Below are 16,561 nucleotides of genomic sequence, written 5' to 3' on the forward strand. Positions count from 1 at the left end.
GGTTGACCTGGCTTGTGACCAAGTGGTGGCTTATGCTGCTGGTTGGAAGTGGGGAATCATTGCATGGATTACTTCTTCTTGCTTGCTGTTAAATTGTGGTTTTCTGCATAGGACATCAGCAAGCAGTTTCTCCTCCCCCCCAGATGTACTTTAGTTCAAAGTTAAACCATTTGAAGTATTGTGCCCAGCAAACCTGCTTTGGGGAGATGCCTCTTTTTCCCATACTGCCCAGTGTGTATGGTGTCAATCAGTTTTTTGGAAGTGTAAGAGCATGTTTGCAGGTCCCCATTTGCATTTTTTGGGAGTAGGACAGTGGGAACTGCTACGTCACTGGTGTCTGCTTGCATTACGAACAGTTGGTTGGGGTCAGGGCGTTTGAAGATAGGTTCCTCAACAAACAGTCTTTTTAGTGATTCAAATGCCTGCTGACATTCCAACATCCAGTTTAAGGGTTGGCCGGACTGGTGTTTCTGGTTCTTCCCCAACCCTCCGGGGTTGGGGAAGTTGGCAAACCCTAGAAAACTTTGGAGTTGTCTGCAAGGGGGCTGCCGGTATAGTATTGTTTTGACTTTTGCTGGGTCCATTTCCATCCCCTCGTTTGACATTTGGTAGCCCAGGTAGTTTAGAGTGTTTTGTGGAACTCTCATTTTGACAGCTTGACATATAGTTTTGCCACAAGTATGTTTTTCAGCCCTTGGTGCACCAACTTCACATGTTCATCTATGGTTTCACTAAAGATAAGAATATCATCCAAATAGATGAGGACCCCCTTTATATAGGTGTGCATGTAGCTCCTCGTTGATAAGTTGATGAAGACAGCAGTGGCCCCTTGTAATCCAAACAGCATTACTTTAAATTGGAAGCTAGTGGGCAGTTAAAAATGGTTTTCCATTCGTCTCCTCCTCCTCTTTTTTTGAAAAGTTTTTTATTGTTTTAATTAAACAAAAAACACACAAAAAAGAATAACCCTTCGTTACATCTTGTAGAAACCGTGTTGATTGGTTACAAATACATTTAGTGCATTTCTTTCACAATCATTACATATACTTCATTCATATTGAATTGTACATTAAATCAAAAATCTTTATATATTTTACTATCAATGTACCACAATTCTCATTTAACTACAATTATTTAAACGTGCTTTTATCTGAAATCATTTGTATTTAAAGACACAATCACCTACTGGCATTCATTCGCAATTTCAGTAAACCTCCAATAATATTACACTTTTATAACATATTCTGAAATAAAATCAATTAATAAGATATGTAAGCATTTCCCCCCCCTTGCCCCCCAACTCACTGTTTAAAGCTTATATCTAATTCACTTTTACCAATACAACACATGTATATATCATTAAAAATTATCCATTAACATTTCCTTATTATTGTAGTTAACTAAAAATTACTTACTATTTATTATTATTTACTCATAATCTCGTTGTCCTTGAATTGTTATTAAAATTAGCTTGTCTTTGGTTGCCAGGCTTATTTCTGAAAAGGTTTCTCTTAACTCCATCATTATCACCCTTTTATTTTTCTCCTGTATCTTGAAATCTGGGATAAAGCTCCAAATTGTCAAATTCACTTTTCCATCTTCCCTTCTTTCCACTTTCACCCATATTTGCTCCATTAAAAAGTTCATCTATTGTCTTGTTTTTATCTTCTATATTTTCATTCTCTTCTTTAATTTTGGGGCTCCAACCTCATCATCTTTTGCTGTGAGAAGCAATAGTCTATCCAACTTCTTCTCAAATCTCCCAAATTCTTCCAAAATATTTTGAATTCCAGCCAGGATATTTCAAAATTTTAAGGTTTCCTCATGTGCATATTGATCCATTTTTCAAAAAAAAAGGAGAGAAAAAGAAAAAAGGAGTCTGATAGCCACTGCCACTCTAACTTTCCAAGCCTTGTGTGTGTGTGTGTGTGTGTGTGTGTGTATCTTTTGTACTCTTCAAAAGAGAAGAGTTCTATCTTTTTCTTTCCTTTTCCTTCCCTTGCCAAAATATTTTCCAAAAGCACCTGCAAAAAGCAATTCATGCCCTTGGCTCTTTATCAGGTTTTGTAAGCAAGTTGCAAACCCTTCAGTTACAAAGTCAATAAGATCAAAGAGGAATGAACAAAGCATACATTGTTTCAAAAAAAGTACACCAGACTCTGACTTCTGAGTGGCAGATTCCACATTTTCATACTTGTCTCAAGCTTATGGAAAACAAAGATCTTTGATTGTCTTTGGTGGAATTTAATAACAAAAGGTAGGAAGAATTTGTTAAAATAAAAAAGAGTGTTTTAAATCAAGCCAAAAAATAAGGTGACAAAAAATAGAGGGGAAAAAAAATCAATCCATTCACTTCAAGCGGAGAAACAGGAAACATTACGTTACGGTCACTTCAATCCACAAAATGTCATTACAAGAAAAAACAAGAACTTAAATTCGCCACTTTAGTCTTTTACTTAAAGGACTAATTTATCTTTTTTTTAAAAAGTTTCTTTGGGCAATCTTTCTCAAAATAGAAAAAAAAAACCTCACCCGATGGACTCACTCTCACTTCCTTCCTTCCAGAGCCGTCTCTGACTTCGTCACCCTTGGGGCTGCTTGTTTGCCGCCGGCTTGAAGCGCTTCCCTTGTGTCAATCAGGGACTTTGCGATGTCCCTGAGACCAGCAAGGCTTTGTCTTTCTGTTCACCGTCTCTACGGGACGGTTTAGACGCAACTGGACCGTCCAGTCACAAAAATGTCAACGGCGGTCTCGGACTATCGAGACTGCACGTTGTGTTGTCGTGACGTTGGCTCCTCCTCTCCATTCGTCTCCTCCTCTGATCCGCACCCAGTAATACGCCTCCCGCAGGTTTAGCTTGGTGGATACCTTCCCTTTGGCCAGGTGGGACAGCATGTCCTTCATTAGTGGCAGTGGGTAGGTGTTTTACACATACACCACATTTATTCCTCTAAAATCAACGAAGAGCCTCTTTGACCCATCTTTCTTCTCTTTAAATAGGATTGGGGCGGCCAACCTAGTGTTTGCTGGTTATATGAACCCCCGGGCTAGGTTAGCATGGATATATTCCCTTAATTCTTTTATCTCTTTTAGGAGTCATGGAATACAGCTTTGGTTTTGGTAGTTTAATCCCCGGCATGAATTCATCTGCACATTCAGGGAGGAGGGGGTGTTGAACATTGCATTCCTCTTCACTAAGTCTTGTTATTCTCTTGGGATTTGGGGAGTCCCTGGGAGTGGCTCTGGTGTTGTGGCAGCTTTCTCTTCTCTGTTAGTGTCACTCAGCCGCTGAAGGCTTCTCTCTCTGTTAAGATTGGGGAAGCGCTAGACTTACTGCTTACCTTAATTTTTGGTAGCCCCCTTTCCAGGTAATCATTGGGCTCCATTTGTCTAGCCAAACCAGTCCCAGTATGACGGACTCTGTCATTTTTGGCACCACTACGAACTGAATCAGCTCACAATAGCGTCCTAACTCTAGTTTGATGGGTTTTGGTGACGAACATAGCTGGACTTCCCCTATTAGTGACCCATTGACCTGCTCGAATCGTATAGGGCTTACAGGGGTTTTGTCTTGATGTCCAGCTTAGTGACTGAAGGGGCTTATTGGCAACGATTGCAGCCCATATCTATGATGGCCTCCACTTCCCATTGGGCTCCTGTCTCTGGCTCCACTAGTTTTGACTTAATAGTGAAACGTCAAATGACTTCACTTACCATTGGGTCGTCCTCACTATCATTGCTGCTATCATCACTCATCAATTGTGTGACCTCAGGGGCTGGAATTCCCTCTTCTCCTTTTTGGGGAGGGGAGACCTCAACGACTTGTTGGGCAAATTTCCCCTTCTCTGTGATCTTTTCCTGCGGTCTCTTTGGCTTCACAGGGGTTTGACTTCTCACTTGTGGCACGGGGGTTGAGGCCAAACACTCAAATGCTTGGTGACCCTGTTGTCCACACCGGTAGGATTTAATGGGAATTGTGGCGGTCCCTTTTAGTGGCTCCTCTGTTTGACGTGGGGTATATCACCATCCCAATTGCCTCTTAGGTTTCTGCTCTGGGGTGTCCTTTTGGTGTCACAGTAATTCGAGGTCCATTGCTACAGCTATCCAGTACCAGTCATGGATGCAATCTGGAACTCAAAGGCAGATTTGGAGCAGTTCTTTGTCCAGGCCCTCTTTAAAGTAATGAACCAGCAGCAGTTCAGGCTATCACCTCAGCTTCCCGGCAATTTTCCAAAATTCTTTGGATAGGTGGCATCTCTGATTTTCTTGATTTCTGCCTCTGCTTCTTGCCCATGAGATGCGTCCTCAAATTGGCTCTTTAATTCCTGTAGGAATTCATTGACATTTCCCAGCTCAGGAGCCCCCTTGTTGTGAAGTTGGGTCACCCATTCAGTCGCTTCCCCCTCCAGGTTGTCAGTGAGAGTGGAAACTATTTCTCAGTCTCCATAGTGGTCGATGTGATCCCATGCCAATTTATCTTGAACATCATCCAAAGGGGAGACTCCCCTCTGGGCTAAGGTGGCTGTGGTGCCGCCGGCGGGGATGAAATCCACTCTGCCTGCACCTGGACCCAGCCTTATCCACGGTTGTAGGCCCATTGGGGGCACCTCCCCAACCAGTGGCAGTGGGGCTTGGCCCCATTGGGCTGGGTGGGCTTCTGTGCCTGGGTGGGCTTCAATAAGAATGGGACTCAACCAAGCCAATGGTGGTAGTGGGCTGGTAGTTCGGGTCATCCAAACAGTTAACCGGTCCCTCCCAGGCAGACCTGGCTGCATCTTGGGTTGCATTGAATGCTTGAGGCATCACGTCGTGGGTAGACCAGTCCCTCTTTACGGGAAATGTAAAAGTCAGTTGTCTGAGAACTACCATCATATGGCTGGTTTGCTGCGACTGGCCAACGCTGCCAAGATTCATCTGTTCGAATCTTTCAGGTAATTCCTGCAAAGTTTGACTGTGAGTCTAGTATTTCCATTCTCCTGACTCATTTAAATCCAGGGGTCCCAGCCACCTCCACTCCTGAATCATTGTTTTCGCTTCCCTTATGGATGTGACTTGTCTCTCCCTTATTTGGCCATGGGAAGCTAGTTTGGACTCCAGGTCCTCCTCTGCCTGGTAAAGCTCCTCGGAAGCCAGCCATTTGATTGCACCTTGGGCTGGGTCCCCAGCTGGTGCTCAACTTTGGTTGCAGCCACTGCCGCTGGCTGGGGCATCAAGGGGAATGGCAGGCTCTTCACTCCCCCACAGGCTCCACCTATTCTCGTTGTCTCTCCAGTTTCCTTCTCCATCTTTCCTGAATCTTTTCTGCTACCCGGGTAGACCGGGAAAGCAGCCAGAGTTCAGGACCCCAGCAACTCCAATTTGGAGCCTTAGAGTTTGGAGAGCCAGTTTAATGTCAAGGTTACAAGTAATACATCCCCAACAATTCCTAGGCAAGCATATTCGTCAAAGAACATTTATTGGGACATATCATATTGGCACAAATTTGGTGGAAAACAAGCTCTAAGTTCCCACTGATTTTACACCAATTAAAAGTAAAAATTGGTCACTTCCGCCCCAAAATCACTAGTCACATGGTCCAATCAGCACATAGTCCAGTTGCTAGGTGACTTCAATCTCCATCTTCCAAACACCTGTATGAACGTCCTTGATTCCCAGGGGAAAGAATTTTATTTTGGCTACAACACCCCAGTTATCTCTACATCCCCCTCCTTGCCCTTTAGCTCCAGGCTGCGTCAGCCCTGAAGCAATGTGCGGAGAAACCTTAGAGGAAAGTTACAGAAAAGAAAATGGCCACAGTTAGGCCAGCTTCAGGGTTGACAGGTAGACTACTGCAGAGCAAAATGAAATGATTTAGAAACTACCGTAGTTTCTACTGGTGCAGCCAAAAAATTCATTTTTTGTTTTTGAAATTATTATCATACAGCTGCATAATTCAGTGTATAACCAAAGAACTTTTTCACAAATAATAAATCAAATCTCAAATTCCAAGCCACCTATAATGCACACAATAATATGTTTAGTATTGTATTCCTCCTTTACCTTCCTTACTTTCAGTATTATTTCTATCTTTTAGGGTGTTAGATATCTCATCCAATTTTGTGCCAAGTACAATTTGTTACAATAAAAATGGTGAAGAGTGCAGAGGCCAGGACTGAATCTTGTGGTGTCCCATTCGATACGTACTCCAGCTTGAGGAAGAAGCATTGATGAGCATTCTTTGAGTACAGTTTTCAGATCAGCTCTATTTCTGCTTAATTGTCATGACATCCAGCTCACCAAATATAAGATTTAAGGTTAGTCTAGTAAGTCTTGTTCTTGATGAATTCACGCTGACTTCTAGTGATCACAATATTGTTTTCAAGATGGTTACAGATTACTTCATGACTTGCTCTAAAAACCTCCCAGCTATTGATGTGGATACTGGTGTGGATTTCTTTAGATTCTCTTTTTATCTCTATATAGATTGGTCTAATATTTGCCTTTATCCTGTCATCTGGCACTTCATCAGTTATCCTGAATTTCTCAAATAATATACAAAGATTAAGCTGGTCTGTGCCCTAGATTAAAACATTAAAAGTGAATATTACTCCCTGACAATTTTTTTTATCAATTGCAGGCTTTAATCCTGCCTCTTAATTCTGCCTTGAGGAACACATATCCTCTTATTGGAAAAAAGTAAAGCAAATGTTCTTTCACAAATGAAGGCAAATGTTCTTTGTTTCCCATTAGCATTTTGCCATTCCTTGAAAGCTGATGTACAATTTTTTTTTTCATTTTAAACCTATGTGAGGAAGCATTTTATTGTCTATTGCATGCTTTGGCAAACTCAAATCATTCTGAATTTTATTTTTTATGATTGCATGTCTATAATTCCAAACTACCTGTATTTCTTCTTTGATAACCTATCTTGATTTTTGCTCTTTATTCATGCCATTTTTATTTTAGATTTTCTCTTACGTTTTTTGTGCTTTTATATTGACACCCTCTGCTTTCTCCTCTTCCTCTAGATTGTTTGCCATTGTTGTTTTATTTTATTTTCCTAAATTCCTACCACGTATTGTCCACTTTTGAATTCTACTTATAATTTATCTCCAGTGATTAAAATCCATTTTCTTGGGACTTGGATTTAATCTCCCTTCAAATCAGTATCTCCAGTATTACATGGTCACTTCTAGTGAGCATTCATTCTCCTTCCATTTTCTTAATTAAATCATCTTGGTTGGTTAACATTGATTTAAGGATAGCTGATCACTTGTATATTGCTTCATTCTTCGAAGAAGCAAATTATCACCAAGAGAAGTCAGGAATTTCCTAAAAAGACTACGTGTGACACATTTCTGAAAGCATCATCATCTTTTGGATGGCAGTATTAGATACCAATTATAGTGTTTCTTTTATTTATGCCTCCTCTTATTTTAACCCTGATTTCCTCAATAATCTTGCTGAGTTTATTTATTTTAGAATTCTGAATCAGCAGTAGATACTTCTAATGCTATAGTGCAAATTCTCTTCCTTTTGTATGTGTGCATTGTATGCATTTTTAACCATCTCAATCCTTTTTATTATTAGTTTATAATATAAAATACAAGAGAAAATAATAGGAAAAATAGGGGAGGGAAATAGGAAGAGAAAAATGTAGAGAAGGTAAAAAGAAAAAAGGCATAAGAAATATTCTACTACAACTTTTTACTTTTACATAGTAGTATAAACTAGCCATTTCTATAACAGATCTATCTAATCAATAAAACCCAAAATCAAAGTTTCATTTTTTTCAACCTCAAGCACAAAGTCCAGAAGCAGTTTTCAAGTAAAAAACAGAAATACTTGTGTGAACATTGTTCAGTTTTTATATTCCTTTTTTGTTAATAATTTTATTGAAGTTTTTAATAAACAGAGAAAAAAATAATAGAAACTAAGCTAGAAAAAATATCCAGAAGGTGCAGGGGGGGAGGGGGGTATGTTAAAAAAAAAAGAAAGAAAAAGGCAACATAGGCAATAAGGAAGAGGTAGCATCTGGCCTTTATCATACCAAGCATAAGCTAATATATTTTCACCCTTTTTAAAGTTACAAATAAGAAAACCCTTCTCCCCAGAAGCTAATTTTTATGGATACACAATCCAGAAACCATCTTTTCAATCCTAGTTTAATAAAAGGTCCATTAGGAATTACCAGAAATATCCCTGATCATCAGTTTTGACCTTTAAATCATTATGGTATCACAGGATTGGACCTTTCATCACTTGTTGGCGTTTGAAAGGAGTCTTCAGAGCTTTCACCAGCCAACTTGTAAATCCCATATAGAAGTATCATCCAGAATTTCTTTCTGCATGTCCTGTTCTTCGCATAGTAGTATTGTCTAGAATTTCTTGTTGCAGCTGATCAGATCTTTTTTTAATTTGTCTTTTATATTTCCATTTTGCTAATCATAATTTTGTCTTCAACCTATAATGTCCAAGATTAATGTGTTTAATTTTTCTCATCATCTTCTAAAAGTTTGTCTATTGAAATCTGTATCCTTTCTATTATTAATATTTCAGTCTTAAGATAAGAAAAAATTATAGCCAGCTTAACCATTTAAACTCGTTTCTGTCTGGTCCTTTAGTTCTCTTGAGTGTCCTTTGCCAACCTTCATCAAGCCTTAGTTATTAATTATGGGATTAGAAGTAGTCCTCACCACTGCAATTGAACCCAAAATTTCTGTTGCTAAATGAGACATTTGTTAAGTGAATTTTGCCCCATTTTACAACCTTTCTTGCCACAGTTGTTAAGTGAATCACTGAAATTAATACACTTGTTAAATGAATCTGGCTTCCCCATTGACTGCTTGTCAGAAGGTTCCAAAAACTGATCACATAACTCCAGGACACTGTAACCGTCATAAATATGAGTCAGTTGTCAAGTGTCTAAATTTTGATCACCTGACTATGGGGATGCTGCAATGGTCGAAGGATGAAAAATGGTCATAAGTCACTTTTTTCAGGTCTGTTGTAACTTTGAATAGTCAATAAATGAACTGCTGTGAGTCAAGGTCTACCTGTAGTTGCATTTCAGTTGTTTCCCATAAGTACATTATTTAATTATATATTTGGTTTTCAAATCTTACAGCAAAAATAAGATTTCTCTCCCAAAGCATTTAAAATGTTCTTAAATCAAAATATTTTATTTTATTTTGCCAGTTATATATTACTTTAAATTCTTGTTCAAAATTTCTTAAATTCAAAAAAGATAAAACTCCCCAGATGTCAAGTTAAGCTTGCAATTTTGAAGATCTCTACTATCAATAAAGTGGTTAAATTGAATATTTCTAAATGTGATTAGAAAATGGGTTTGGATAGTTTGCTAACCTTATGAAAGAGCACAAAGCAAAGATTTTACTGAAGAGCAAAGAGCAAAGATGTCTCTTTTGGCTCCTCGTGCTTCATGAAAGTTTTATTATCTTCTCATAAGATGCCATTCAGAGCAGTTGTGGATGATCTCCCATTCTTTTCCTTCACTGGAGTGGTTTGAAAGACCAGCCTATTCGCAGATCTTTTATTTTTCATAGTGGTTACCATCTGCACTCATTCTTGTATTCCAGTCATGGGAGCTGTCCCACAATATTTCCCATAGGAAACTCCCGTAGGAGTTCAATTCCTCTTATTCCTTTTCCCATACTCTAGTATAAAACACAATAAGATTTTATCTGAGCACTACCATCATTGTTGTCAGTCAAGGCCTTCCCAATCATCCAAATGCTATTTTTTCCTATTCTGAATAATATTAAACATATTATATATCAATTATATCAATTTGAATTGTATCAAATTCATTGAGTAAATACTGCAAATTTTCTCAGATTAGGTTCTTAGACTTTTTTGCTGTGGATTTGGGAGAGGAAACAATAGAGTGTTTTTGTCTATCTTCTACATTCTCTTTGCAAATATAACAACAAATTGATGCTTCCCATTCTTACCCATTCCGTTCTCTTTTAATTACAACTGGGAAAAGCTATGTATTTGTTTCTATATATAGGTTTTACTAAGGCTGTTAGATCTCAATGGCAAAATCAGGGCAATGACTAGATGGCAAAAAAAAGGTTTTCTCTAGATTTTGCTGCTATCTAGCCATTTTTGTACCTACAGGATTTGCAAATTCCTTTAAGCCATCTAATATTTCTTGGACATGTTTTTCAACTTCATGTTGCTTACATTGCTACATTATAATCAATGAATTCATCTTTGGTAAACTATATTTATGTGGGTCTTCTCTTGCTCAGATCTCCTATGTTCCTTCTCTTAAGCTGATGTCCCCATTCTTTTCTCTTTGTAACAGTATGTCTTTTTCTACATAGATTAGTTCAGTTTCCCGTCTGCTATCAAGACTCAATGCTATACTCTTCAAGATACAGTTTAATGAACAGGTAGAAAACATAAAGCCAGATATTGTTGCTGTTACAGCAGCCTGTGAGGAACTTCGCAATAGTGAGAACTTCGGCAGTCTTCTCTCCATTATCCTCCTTGTGGGCAACTACATGAATTCTGGCTCCATGAATGCTGGTGCTTTTGGATTCAACATTAGTTTTATTTGCAAGGTAAAAATATGAGGAGAAAAACCTGGGGAGGAATAAAATAATAATAAGCATCTTCTTGTGCATTGTTCACCAGTAGTCTTGTTCATATCTTTTAGCTTCGTGACACAAAGTCAACTGATCAGAAGATGACCTTACTTCACTTCTTGGCAGAAACATGTGAACTGCAATATCCAGATGTCCTGAATTTTCCTGATGATCTCAACCATGTGGAGAAAGCTTGTCAAGGTACTGTTTGGCATGTGTATGTGTTTTAAGATTGCAACCAACACCTTTTCTTTGTGGTCAACATATAAGTATTTTGTTTGGAATACTGTTCAGAATACTATTTGAAATTCTGTCACGTGCTCTTAATGATGAATCAAAGTATTTTCAACTCTCCCCAATTCTTGCTTCTTCATAGTTTCTCATAAACGTGACAAAAATGTGCCAAATTAAATTGAAAATAACAGAAGGGATGTTGCAGGTCTTGCAAAAGAACCCACAACTTCTGGAGGCTGTTCCATTGGTTAACCGTTCTCACTGTCAGGAAATTTCTCATTAATTACAGGTTGGTCCACTCCTTGATTAGTTTCCAGTCATTGTTTCTTCTGTCTTCAAATACTTTGAAGAATAGGTGACTCGTTCTTCTTTGTGGCAATTTTTCAAATATTGGAACACTGCTATCATATCATCATTAGTCCTTTTCATTTAAACATATCCAGTTCCTGGAACTGTTCTTCAGATGTTTTAGCCTCCAGTCCCCTAATCATTTTTGTTGCTCCTCTGCACTCATTCCGGAGTCTCAACATCTTTTTTTACATCATGGTGACCAGAAATTGATTGATGTTACCAAAGGAGCATAAAGCTACTTTATCACTTCTTGTGATCATGATACTACCTTTCTGTTAATGAAGCCTCGGACTACTTCGGCTTTTGGGGTGACTTCAGCACACTGCTGGCTCATATTTAAATGGTCGTCCTATAGTCCTATAGTTCTAGGTCTCTCTTGCAGTTACTGCTATTGATATAGGTACCACCTATTCTATACCTGTGCTTTTAGTTTTTCTTGCCTAAGTGTAAAACCTTGTTTTTCTCACCATTAAATTTCAGTTTGTTAGATACTGCCCAGTGTTCAAATCTGTCTAGATCCATCTGGATCTTGAGCCTGTCTTCTAAAGTGTTGTCTATTCTTCCCAGCTTTATGTTGTCTGCAAATTTGATGAGTTCCTGTTTTATCTCCTCATCTAAATTGTTTATGAAAATGTTAAAGAGTATTGGATCTAAGACCGAATCTGGGATACCACACTGCGTATTTCCATACATGTAGATGTAGTTTCATTATGGACTACATATTGAGTGATATTTCTTAGCCACTTATAAATCCATCTGGTGGTGATGCTGTCTATCTCACATATTTCTATCTTATCAAGAATTAGGTTGTAGTCTATTTTGTCAAGTGCCTTACTGAAGTCCAAGTATACTATGTCCACAGCATTTTGCTGGTCCACTAATTTAGTGACTGACTGGTGTGTAGTTTCTGTAGTCTGTAGGTATTGTCCTACCATCTTCTTGTCTATTTTAATTTATATTCCTAAACTGTCTTTGATGGTTCTACTTTTGTTAGGTTGAGCTATTTTTTTTTCTTTTGTGTAAAGACAGAGAATGAATTAAGCAGCTCTATTTCCCCCTCTGCTGTCCATCACTTCCTTGCCACTTCGTCTCCCATTAGTAGATTATTGTTTCCTTGACTTTTTTTTAACATATTGAAAGAAAGTTTTATTGTTATTTTTGACAATTATTGCAAGTCTTAGTTCATTCTAAGCCTTAAGTTTCCTGATTGCAAGTTTGGGCTACTTGTTGGTACTCTGCCTTAGTTTTTATGCCATTTTTTATAAACCTTTTTGTCTTTCAGTTTATAAGATAATTCTTTATGCAACCATTCTGGTTTCTTCTTGGATCTTCTTATTTTTCTTTTTCAGTGATATTGGGCTGTACTGGAATTTATAATCAATTTTTTCAGAGTTTCCCAAGCTCCTTGAGTTGTTTTCCTCTTTAAGGAATCTTTCCCAACCTCTCTGTTTGTTGAAATCAGTTAATTTAAGCTCTAAGGCAATAGTTTGATTTGTTCTATTGTTTGCGTCTGCATTATATTGAATTCTAATCTGACACAGTCACATTTCCCCAAATTTTGAAATCTTTGAATTATGAATAATGAAGTTAGTGTATCAATGCAATGGCACCCCTTTTAGATCAATAAACACGTATCTAGAATCTAAGAATCCAAGATTTCAGAGACTGATATATTGATAGACTTTATTAACACTTTGGGAAGATAGACTCTTCAGAAGGTTCTTGATAGACTTTAGCATTGGGCCCTATCCAACAATGTAATCCATTGGTGAGAAAATTAAGCACCTGCATTTAGGCAAGAAAAATCAAATTGTATAGAATAGATGGTACCTGGTTCATAGCAATTGTGAGAGGGATCTAGCTGTCCTAGTAGATCTAGCGAATCAGTTAGCATGGTGCTACAGCTGCCAATGCGGTGTTAGGCTGCATCAACAGAGAGATAGCATCAAGATCACAAGAAGTGATAGTGCTGCTTTATACTGCATTAGTGAGACCACACTTGGAATAGTGCATCAAGATCTGGGCAACATTATACAAAAAAAATGCTAGAAAGAGTGCAGAAAAGAGCAACAAATGATAAGGGTTCTAGAGGCTAAACCATACAATGAACAATTAAGATAACTTAATATGTATACCTAGCCTAATGAAAAGAAGGATTAGGAGAGACATGATAGTTGTCTTCCAGTACTTGAGGGGCTGTAACATAGATGGGAGAGAGTTGACTTATTCTCCAAAGCACCACAGGGCAGGATAAGAAGTAATGGGTGGAAGCTCATTAAAGAGAGATCCAACATGGAACCAGGAAGAAATTTCCTGACAGTGGAATCAATTAATCAATGCCTCCTGATTTTTTTGATGCTCCATCTTTAGAGGTTTTCAAGAATAAGTTGGAAAGCCATTTGTCTGGGATGGTATAAGGTCTCCTGCCTTGGGCCGCGGGTGGGGGTGGGGAGGCTTGAACTAGAAGTCCTCCAAGATCCCTTCTAGCCCTATGATTCTATGATTCTACACCTTGTAGAATCATAATGATAATAACTATGATTTATTATCTATTATGATGTACTACTTGTTTATATGTACAATGTGAGCTTATGCAACAGACAAATTCCTTGTGTGTCTAACCACACTTGGCCAATAAAGAATTCTGTTCTGTTCTGTTCTATTTTCTCTCTCTTAAAATAATATTGCTGATTGTCTCAGCCTGCTGTGACTCAGGTTATCTAGGCATATGCAGGCTTCAATAAAGTCCTTTATTGTTTTGCTATCCCACAACAAATGGCCCTACAATGTAGGGGTGGGTTGCTGCCGGCATTACTGCCAGTTCGGTGTGTGTGCAATTTTGCGCGTGCCCGCTTTGCTTGCGCAAATTTGCTCATAAATAGGTTTGCGCATGCACAGAACATTAAAAAATGGGAAAAAAACATGCAACACTGACTGGGGAACCAGTTCGGAAGCGTGGAAGGCCTCGGTCACTACTGGTTCCAACGACCCAGGCTGGCAAACCACTACCAGTTCAGCCGAACTGGTCCGAACCGGTAGGAACCCACCTCTGCTACAACAGCCAGTAAAGCTCTACTACAAACTTTCTGGAAGACAGCCACCCACAATCAGTGCAACACAGTCTCATAAACTAAAGCCAAAAATACATAAGTCATAAAGAAGGTTCAAGGTCCAAAAGGCAAGGTCCAGAGTCCATAGGGCAGAAACATAATCCAAAGCAGAGTTTGCAAAGGTGAGGAAGTATGTGTCAAAGCATAACTATTGTTCCTGATGAAGACACCTCCCCCTGGCCTCTGATTAAATCATTTCCAGCCAGGTGCTCCTTGTGAAGAGGGCTGGAGTTGCCAGCAGCCTTGCAGACCTTCTTTGAGCTTCCCTCTGTCCCACTCTCTGCACCCTCAGATCAAGTTGGGGAGGTAGCAGTTCCCATTCAAAGGGAATCTGCTGCCTCTCATCACCACTGCCTGTCTGCAGCCGATCTTCCCAGTTCTAAATCCAAGCGCTTGAGCCACATGATGGAATGAGCTCCCATCAGTTTGTCCTAGCGCCTGCTCTCCCAAAGTTTTGAAGGCATGCAAATACAAATAGATAAGTAGATACCACTTCAATGGGAAAATAATAGGGACATAAAGGAGCCCTCTCGGGCATCCTCTGGACAATGGTCATGTTACCAGCTAATCCTTTCAATCTGGAAGTGCCTTAGTAGGTGTTCCTGACACAATGTAACAATATGTTCAAATAATTGCAGCTGTGTAAGTCAAAGAATACAATAAACTCCTAAAGTCAAAGAAAAAAATTGTGCCATAATACTAAGAAGACCCTTAGTCACAACTCCTTCACTTCTTCAACTGGGCAAGTACATCCCAGATCAGTTTCAGCCTTTTTCCTTTTTGAGGTATGGGGAAAGCAAATGATATACATTAAATAGATTTGGGGAGTACAGATGTGCATTATTTTTAGATGATACTTGTAGTGTCAGCTTAGGTTAGAATCATATACTTAGGTCAGAATCATATACTTTGATAAAAATAGAATCTTAGCTTCTGCTTTCTTCATATGCTAATATAGAATGAGCAGGAGTAAAACCTTCTTTGCAGGATTGCAGGGTATTAAATTGTTCTATTTTGTTATCCTTCCTGTTTCCATTTTTGTTTTCTTTCCGGAAAGAAATGTTAGATCTATGTTTGGATAGTGTCTGTCATAGCAGGAAGTGCAGAGAGGAAAATATAAAAATGATGGCTGCAGTTATTTGTTATGGTCAGTAATTTGTAACTGGACTATGATGAAGAGAAATTATGTTTGGTCTGTTTACTTATAATCTACTTTTCCTGCAAGTATCCCACCTGATCCAGATGTTGTCTGACCACCTAGTGACCAGCCCAATGAAATAAGATTATTCCTAAATCTCAGTCATGTTGTATTATACTGAGAGCAATATACTGTATGCCATAAAGCTGTAATACAGATGACAATGCTTGTATTATTTCTCACAAACTTAGATATTCTTAGCCAAATCAGTTTTTATCTCTTTTTCATTTTTTACCTGTTTACAATATATACAGGCTTGTAACTAGGATTATAGGTATGTTTTTTTAGTGTCTTGAGTGCTCTGAAAATATAAACACCTTTTTTTTAGCTTTGGAATGATCAATGCTAATTATTGAAAAAATGCAGTCTATGTAGAATTATATAACTTCCTGTCATATATGCGCTTGCCTTTAATTTTAGGCCTTTTCCTTTGCTGATAAAATCCATCTCTTTATTATACTTTGTCACCTACAAACACTGCTCTTAATCCATTAGTCTCATAAAGCCTACTTTTTTGGCATTCCTGAGCATATATATTAATGGGACAGTACTTTTGAATATGCAGTTCTTCAAATCTCCTAGCTAATCAAGGTGGATGATGCATTCTAGTTCTGAAATCTCAATTCTGTGAATTCATATTTGTTCTTCCGGTTACACAAAGAAGTCTGCATGGTTTGCTATAGAGTAGGTTGAAAAGAAAGGACTACATTCACTGTCTTTGTTGCACTGCAACCTGACTCCTGCCTTTGCTGCCAGGCTTTCTCATCTTTGCTGCTACAACAACCGACTGATTAAGCCTCTTCAGTAAATCAGCAGATTGCTGATACTATGTATTGCCCATGCCTCGGATTGTGATTTTTATAATGCATACAAATAATGTATCTGGGATTTATTTATTTAATTAATTTATATGCTGCTTATTTCACTATTCAAAGTGACTGGTTTAAAGATCTCTTGTCATTTCAAAAAAGAAATTTTCACTCCCTACACTCTTATCATCCCGTCCTTTATTTTTGTTTATTATTAAATGTGTATGTTGCTTAACTTCTAATGACTTTAAAATTTGCCCTTG

At 38.4% G+C, this 16,561-nt stretch overlaps 1 protein-coding gene across 1 annotated transcript in view; it reads left to right on the forward strand.

Moving 5' to 3' along the window:
* DIAPH1 (diaphanous related formin 1) overlaps window positions 1–16,561 on the forward strand; it is a 130,354-nt gene that overhangs the window by 85,941 nt on the left and 27,852 nt on the right. The window contains exons 21-22 of the mRNA XM_087721842.1: window positions 10,333–10,572; window positions 10,668–10,797. Of these exons, the coding sequence (XP_087577968.1) occupies window positions 10,333–10,572; window positions 10,668–10,797 (370 nt within the window). The remainder of the gene's footprint in view (window positions 1–10,332; window positions 10,573–10,667; window positions 10,798–16,561) is intronic.

The sequence above is a fragment of the Thamnophis sirtalis genome, unplaced genomic scaffold, assembly GCF_051295495.1.
Source record: "Thamnophis sirtalis isolate CommonGarterSnake01/CBP01778 unplaced genomic scaffold, rThaSir2_p1.2 scaffold_8, whole genome shotgun sequence".
NCBI classification, from domain to species: domain Eukaryota; kingdom Metazoa; phylum Chordata; class Lepidosauria; order Squamata; family Natricidae; genus Thamnophis; species Thamnophis sirtalis.